This window comes from Prosopis cineraria, unplaced genomic scaffold, assembly GCF_029017545.1.
Source record: "Prosopis cineraria cultivar Desert tree isolate PC_DT_omini unplaced genomic scaffold, ASM2901754v1 PC12, whole genome shotgun sequence".
NCBI lineage: Eukaryota > Viridiplantae > Streptophyta > Magnoliopsida > Fabales > Fabaceae > Prosopis > Prosopis cineraria.
This window is the reverse complement of record NW_026555343.1, coordinates 17,065,628-17,073,822: the sequence shown is the minus strand read 5'-3', so window position 1 is coordinate 17,073,822 and position 8,195 is coordinate 17,065,628. Positions and strand designations below refer to the sequence as shown.

General features: G+C 30.1%; 1 protein-coding gene across 1 annotated transcript; it reads right to left on the bottom strand.

The window, feature by feature from the left end:
* Positions 1-3,100: 3,100 nt before the first annotated feature.
* LOC129287649 (GDSL esterase/lipase 7-like) lies at positions 3,101-5,485 on the bottom strand. Its single transcript, XM_054923872.1, has 5 exons — positions 5,196-5,485; positions 4,588-4,712; positions 4,246-4,485; positions 3,523-3,736; positions 3,101-3,408 (listed from the first exon to the last, which is right to left on the bottom strand). Exons 1-5 carry the CDS (start codon positions 5,446-5,448, stop codon positions 3,209-3,211), a joined length of 1,032 nt encoding a protein of 343 aa, XP_054779847.1. The 5' UTR covers positions 5,449-5,485; the 3' UTR covers positions 3,101-3,208.
* Positions 5,486-8,195: the final 2,710 nt, after the last annotated feature.

Here is an 8,195-nt window from a genome sequence, read left to right as displayed (position 1 = left end):
CCTCATTTGAAAGTTCCAGACTGAGAGAGAGAGTGAGAGTGCACTGAACCTTCATCCAGTTTCTCCATCTCCTCTTCCCACTGTTCAAGTTGTTGGCTGTGTGATGGATCACTGTCTTTTGGGTAAGGAGTTCTTAGTTCCCCATTCATTTCTATTCTTCATATTTCTCGATGGGTGCTATCGGATCCTCATCCTCTTCCATTTGTTCCGTTCGAAAGTTGTTAGCACGCGAGGAGCTGATCTAAGATTTATGGAAGTCTGATTCTTGAGCTGGAAGTTAGGGTGTAGCTGTCTTCTTCTCCCCTATTCAGTCGCCCCTTCTCTGTTTCTTCCTTGCCGTGTTGTGTATGATTTGAGTTGAGGTAATCCATTTCTTCACTGTTCTGTTATTACATGAGTGATTGGGGATTGGGATTGTGAAATCTCTCCTTCCTTTCTTTGCTGTTGTGAGTAACATGGAGAATGAAGACTTAAATATTTTTTTTCTTGAATTAAGACTAATTATTAATCAATTAACTGGAATTGTGAAAGCTGATTAATTACATGTCTATGTTAGAAATTTTGGGAAATGGAATTGAGTAAGAAGAAGGTTGATTATAGTTGAAGCTCAAATGTTCACAAAATGTTTGGTAGACTATTGAAGAGAGTGTTGTTATTATAATGGCTTGATCCTTATATATGATGATGATTATTGCTAATTAAATAAATTATTGTTGGAAGACATTTATCTTTTATGGAATTTGGGAAGGTTGATTAGGTTACATATCTATTTTGTAAAATTTTGGGAGATGGAATCAGGGAGGAAAATGAGTGATTCGAATTTAACAATTAACGTGTGATAGGCATTGGACAAAAATGTCTATTAAAAGGAGTTTTATTTAATTATAAAATTTATGAATTTTACCAATTATTATGATGATGCATTTGGTATGGCCTCTTCTAAGTCAACTTAGCCTTGTATTGAATTTTAACTATGTAGTTATTGGGTGGTTAACTTATTTTTGAAAATGGCATTGTCGATGATTTATAAATTATGGTGTTGACTCATTTTAAGGTGCATTTAAGGTGTTTGATAAAGTGGGTTGTAGAATTATGTTTTTTTTAGAGTTGGGTGTGCACTCATGTAATATACATAGCTTGATTAAAAGTTAACTACTTTTGGTTGCGTGGAGTTGGAAAGACAAGTATAGTATAAACAAAGCTTTGAATATATATATATATATATATAAAGTATTGTAAGGGCTAAAGAACTTTAGTTAAATATTGAATTGACTAAACAATATAGTGACTATAATGTTGTTATGGAAAAAGGAGTTTAGTAAATGTGAATAAAGGTCACCAAAATTCTATATTATTGAATAGGGAATTTGGAAGAATAAAATCTTGATTGAGGTAGTAAAGGAGGATTCAAGCTTTAAAAAGGAAAATTTTTTACACTTGGGAGTATTGCAGGTAAGTGGATAGCGTTTTAACTAATTTTTTTAATTAAATTTTTCTTTACTAAAATATTACGTTTTTTTTAAATCATTTTAATAGCATTAATGCGATTATTGGATATTTGTTGATTAATATTGTTTTATTTTGAGAAATTAGCTTTACCAAATTTGAAATGTTATTTGATCAATTAAATCAAGCTTGGACTTTAATTATGAGATTTTTATTTTATCAAATATTGGATTGATACAGAGAATGATTCTTGTGGGTTCAACTTTGAAAATTTTTTGATTATTTGATAAATGCAAGCACGAGCATTGGATATGAAATTTTATTCTAGCAAATTTTAATGCTTAAAAGTATTCATGTGAGTTTGATTTTGAGAAGAAGAACTGTATCTTGAAAGTGCTGATTTTCTCATATGTTTGAAAATGATTTTTTTAAAAAAAGGGGACTTTATACGGAACATTGGTTGCTAACGGTAGTTCCGTTAGCCCTTGACGCGCCATGGTACACCTAGCTAGCAGGGTGTTCATAGAAGGTGCTAATCCCTTGCGATGGCCAACGCACATGGAACGGACGAATGGTTACTCGTGAGCATCGTACTCATGTTTGATTTCGTGGCTTTGAGCCGCGTTTAGTTATCATTACCCTCATGGATTGTTTGTCCATGTTTGTTTTATGGCTTTGGCCGCGATTGGTTACTTACCCTTGTGAATTGTGTGTCCACATTTGTTTTCATAGCATAAGCCGTGTTTGGTTATTTATCCTTGTGAACTGTGTGTCCATGTTTGTTTAGTGTTCTGATAAGTCCCTATTATATGAATTTTATTTTTTGGAAATTTCACATCCCATTGGTTTTAAATAATAAATTATTTATTTTTTTATTTGCTTCCTTGCAATCAAGTGATAATATTATTTGATACGATATTTTAATGGTTTGATATTTTTATTTAAAATTTTATAGAATTCTTTTATTTCAAAAGTTTATTAAATTGTTATGAAGATCGTTGCCTCTTGAAATTGCAAAAATTATTTCAACTTTATTTTATTCTTGTTTAATTATTTATTGTTGGGACGTTATTCACTAAAAAATTATTTTGGTCTTAGATTCATTAGTTGATGTTGATTCTACTACCGACCTCTAAAGGGCATATGGCTATATTGGATGGAAATTTTATTTGGTATTGTTACCTCTTGATGTAAATATTTAAGATTCATGTATTTTAGCTTAGAAGTAAGATTAGTTGCTCCAGATAAGCTATAGTTAGAGTTTTATTTTATATATATATATATATATATGTTGTCTGTTAGTTGGAAGGAGCTGAGCTCTTGATTGATACAATGTTTAGAAAAATTTTTGTTTTGTAAAAATTTTAGGAGATCCTATTTATAAAGGAGGGTCTGTCAAAATTTCTACAAAAATGTTAAAACTTTGTTATAACAATTAATAACAAAAGTTTTAAAATTTTAATATAATTTGATTAATAATTTTTTGAAAACTAAAATGAATTTTCATTTTAAGGCTTACGGGAATATGCAATGTGGTTTGCACCCGTGCCGGTCACCCTCTATTTTTGGGGCGTGACACTTTTTTTAATTATTATTGTTATTGTTATTATCATTATTATTATTATTATTATTATCAGAATGTAGTCATGTACGATGCAAAAGAAATGTCAATTATTTTTATTCCAACCTCAATTAAACTTGAAATCAGAAAATAATCCAATACAATGCTTTCAATATTAAATCACTTAAATTTGTTACATTTTCAGTGATTGATGATGGGTGCCTTGGCCAACTGAGAAATAGTATAAGGAGAACAAGCTGTTCCATTGAAGCATTCCTTTGCAGCTATTTCATATGCGACTTGAGTTTGATGGCTATATTGATCAAATTTGAGATACTTTGATCTATCGGGACAAACTGGTCCATGGTCCACATAACAAGGTTCTTGTGTGTTTGTGATCCCTGTAATGTGAACAAACCCATATAAGAAAGCAAAATTATAATAACAATTCAAAGATTATTATTATTATTATTATTGTATAAAATGATATAATTAAATAAAATAGTTCTATTTACCATATTTTTGAGGATTTCCTGTAATCTTGCTGTACACCTTGTAGACATCGTATACAGTAAATATTGAACCGAAGAGTTCAGATTGTAACTTTTGCAGCCTTTGAGGAAGTTTGTCTGCGTAGTATCTTGATTCACAGCCTTCTGTATAGTTATGTGGCGCACACATTGAAATGCCCAATACTACAAATTTTCTGGCTCCGAGTTCATAAAGTGTCTGTGTAATGGATATTTAAATAATGAAATTGTGTCATGTTATCTATAAACAATAATATCTTAGAACCTAAATATAGATCAATGTTTGCATGATATATAATAAAAAGTTATTACATTTTAATATACTCTTGTATTGGCTAAAGTGTATACCTTTGTCTTCTATAATTTTATATAAGAGTTTAATTTAGTCTCTTAATTTTATAAAGTATCTTTTCAATTCTTTAACCCTAACATCATTAATTTTAAATAATTATTTTTTCAATCATTGTTATTTTTAAAAAATAAATTTAATACGTTAACATTTGAAGAATGGGTTTGTAATATTTAAAAGTTCAATGTATGAATTTTTTGTTGATAAAACTAACAGTGTGTGGGTTATAAAACTAAAAAGATACTTTATAAAATGAAGGGACTAAATAAAATTTTATATAAGGTTAAAAGATCAAAAATATACTTTAATCCTCTAATATTTTGCATGCATAACAAAAATCAAGATAATGTAAAACGTACCTTGATATGACCTAAGGTTTCATCAAGAAGGTAATCTGCATAGTCTCGTGGAGTGTATTTGTTGGTGACGTTTTTATTGCTCATCTTTGTGGAGTAATCATTATTTCCAATAAGGACTAGGTATAAAGAATTGGCCAAGTTTTTCTGCAACTTTTCTTTGTCATTTATTGCCTTTGGGAGATCTTTTGTCACAGTTGATGTGAAGTATCCTACTTGTTTTGATAATGTCAAGCATTCTCCCTTCAATATAAAAAAGATAATGAATTATATGGTTGTCATATAAAGATAAAAATTAACTATTTAATTAATTACAAAATGAGAAGATTCATTTTAATTTCTTACTACTCCAGTCGTGTTTAAGATCCCACATGCCCCTGATGCGTAGCTTATTCCTGTTATTATTTGACTTCTTTCAGAATCCGTAAGGTTTAAGTATGCAGGAGGCATTGGTAAATCCAAATAAGTTGCTGCAAGGATAGAAACAAATATCATAAGTGCTTTTATTATTTGGATAATATGCAATTAAAGGATAAAAGTTTAAAATTATTATATTATTTAAGCAAACAATGTTTCAACTATGTTTGGAATAATTAGAGGAAATTTACAACAACTTCAAATAAACTAGCTATTATGAAATATCATATATTCAATTCACTTAACAATATTACAACCCGGCTAGTTGCTCATTCTTCAATTCATTTGGAGATATAAGATGCAAAATGTTTTGTCAATATTTAAAAATTAAATGTAGAAATTTTTGTGGATGAAATTAACAGTGCTAAAATAAAAAGATACTTTAATTTTCATATCCCTATCTTATCAAAAATGCATGATCATTAAAGGTAGAAAAAAATTTGATTTGAGAAGCTTACAACAGTTCAAAACTCGCTCAAAATTAATTAAATAACTGAAAAAAGAATTTAATTAAGCCACTAACAAATTAAACATACCGATAAAGTCAGCCATATTTTTCCCATTAGTGAATCGACCTGTTATATTTTGAAGATCAATTCCATAAGGCCACCTATTAGCCTGTGCTGGTGTGTTCAAATGAGCGTTGTTTCCAGCATCAACATGGGAATCACCAAACACATACAATGCTGATACCAAGCGATGTTGTTCATCACCATTAGCATTAGCAATCAAAACTTGGTTGGCAACGAAGCAGAAAGACAGAAGAAAAAACAATACAGATTTTTCCATGTCTTTCTGCTTCAAATTAATATGGAACCTTGTGTAATCAATCACGAGTGGCTTGGATGATTAGAGTACCATGAATGTATATATAAACACAGAGAGAGAGAGAGAACTATGTGTATTTTTGGCAAAGGCAACCCAAAAAAAGATAAGAGAGTTGAATTAGCGAACGTATTTGGGATATGAATAAAAATGCTTGGTTATTAATTATTTGCATGTACAAAACCCAATTTTTAACCTCATATTTAATAGCAAACAAGAACGAGAATGAATCAAATGTTAATATTAGTAATGAGAGATCTGTTATTATAACAACACTAGGTTTTGCTAGAATCAAGGAAAATTGACAATGACATGATCGCACATTAGTTAGTATGTAAGATCTATTATTATTGTGTGGGAATCTTGTACACAAGGAGATTGGGTATGAGAAAGAGAAAATGGTTAAATATAGCTTTCTCTTTCTCAACATCATCATCATTTTCTTGCATATTAATTGTAAATAATCAAAGAAATAAACCATATTGGTTATAGTTTGTGAATAACACCACATGGTATTATTATACTAGGTTAAAGAGCAAAAATATTCAGTAACTTTTTCTCTAAGAGCACCCAATGTTTTTAATTGAACAAATGTGCAAGAGTACCCATGAGTTTGTTTTAATGAATAGATTACCCATGATTTTTTTTTTAATGAATGCAATAATTCTCATTTTGTTAAATTTGACTAACACCCATTAATGTTGACCATTAAAAAAAGAGGAAGCAAACATAAAGTGAAAAACTATTTATAAATTTTTTTCTAGGAGCTTTTGGTATCCTAAAGTCAATAATAGTGAATGGATACCCATTAATCTTATAAAATAGGCTAACCTTCCCATTAATTTTATAAAATAGTCAACAATGGTGAATGGGTACCCATTAATTTTATAAAATAGGTGTCACTTTATTTTAACGGATTAGGAAAGGTTAGAGCTAGTGATTTGGATCCAACTGATGGGCCAACCTGTAACATTCTACCTTTTCAAACATAATTATTTAACTCTACGATGGTAATTAAAACAAAACTCATCCTTCAAAACCATTTACTATGGTAGAAAAGTGTCTACCATGGTAGAAAAACAAAATACCCTTTTGAAAATACTACCATGATAGAAAAGAGTCTATTAGAGTATAAGAAAGCTAAACCAACTTAGTAAAGTCTTGCCATGATAGAAAAGGATTTTCCTCAATGAATAGAAACAATTTCAAACCAACTACCATGATTGAAAAAATTAAACTTAGTAAATAAGTCTACTATGGTAATTAGGCAAAGTTTATTAAATCACAATAATGTACCGAATGGGATCCCATTCTAGAAACAAGAATTGAAAACCAAGGTATTAAAATAAATCACACTTAATAGAAAAATTAAGTCCCTAGAGTAATGTAGTCAAAAACAAGTTTATTGAGGGTAAAAGAGTCCAAAGGACTAAATCTAGAGTTTGGAAATGTGAATGGGCAATTATGTAAAAGAGTACACCATTTGTCATGGCTAACATGTCATATGTCATAGTGGATGATACAAAGGACGAAGTCTTTAACAGTGCACATGTGCCGCAATTGATGTGTGTCATCTATCACAATGCATTGCGCCTGACAACGACATACTAGAATGAACATTATTTTCAAATTTTAAAAATGCATAACTTTTAGCACACAATCTCAAATTGAGTAATTCAAGTACCTACATAAAATCTTATGAAGAAAAATAGTTATCAGCTTTCATTTGACAAAAAAATTCATTAATATGACAAAGTTATCCATCAAGGTCCATTAAGGTCACCAAACACTTTCCTTATCCAAACAATCCTCACAAATCAACCTCAAAGCCAATACTAGAGATGGGGCCACTTGACCACATTCCAAACTCACAAAATAACTTATGCAATTTACCATTTAAATCCACTAATTGGGTTATATCCACCCAACATAAGATATATATATATATATATATAGCATAATAGTTCCATAAATTCATCAAAATCCTTATACAACATTTGAGTGTTTGAATTTATCAAAATATGATCATGAGTATGATTAATTAAAAAAAATATGGGGTAACCATGCTCATTTACCATAAATGAATGCTCTAAGTTGGCAAGTACACATTATAGTCTAAATACATATATGGCCTAACACAAAAAAATAGTGCTCCACACACTACCTAGGCCATTGGTGCTTTTCTAGCCAAATCCTCTCTTGTTAATTAAAAATGTTAACCATAGGGAATGAGGTACAAAGGTCCTAGTAACTAAAACTAAGATGCAATTATGCATGTCATGCAACTAGTCATGTAATTGCTAAGTGAAGCATACAAAACATTTTCCAAGTAAAACATGTTCCAAACATTTCAAACAAATCCAAACAATTATTAATGCATGACAACCAACTTTATCTCCTCCTTTATTTAGACTTAAGTCTATACTTAGTGCTAACTAACTTGACCAAAGGTATGTTAGAAGCCTTGACAAGCCATTCATTAAGTCAATGAGAGCATACCATGTGGCACCTGACAATTTTTGAAATAAAATCCTCAAACACCCTTTCAAAATCAAACAAGTCATGTGTACAAGTTTATAAACCAAACATAATACCAAACAATATTAATAATCCAAACAAGTCATGTTCTTTCAAACATAATTATCACCATACATATGCATTTCCATCCCACTTGGCAATATTTTCATAAAAGCAAAACATACTATCATAGT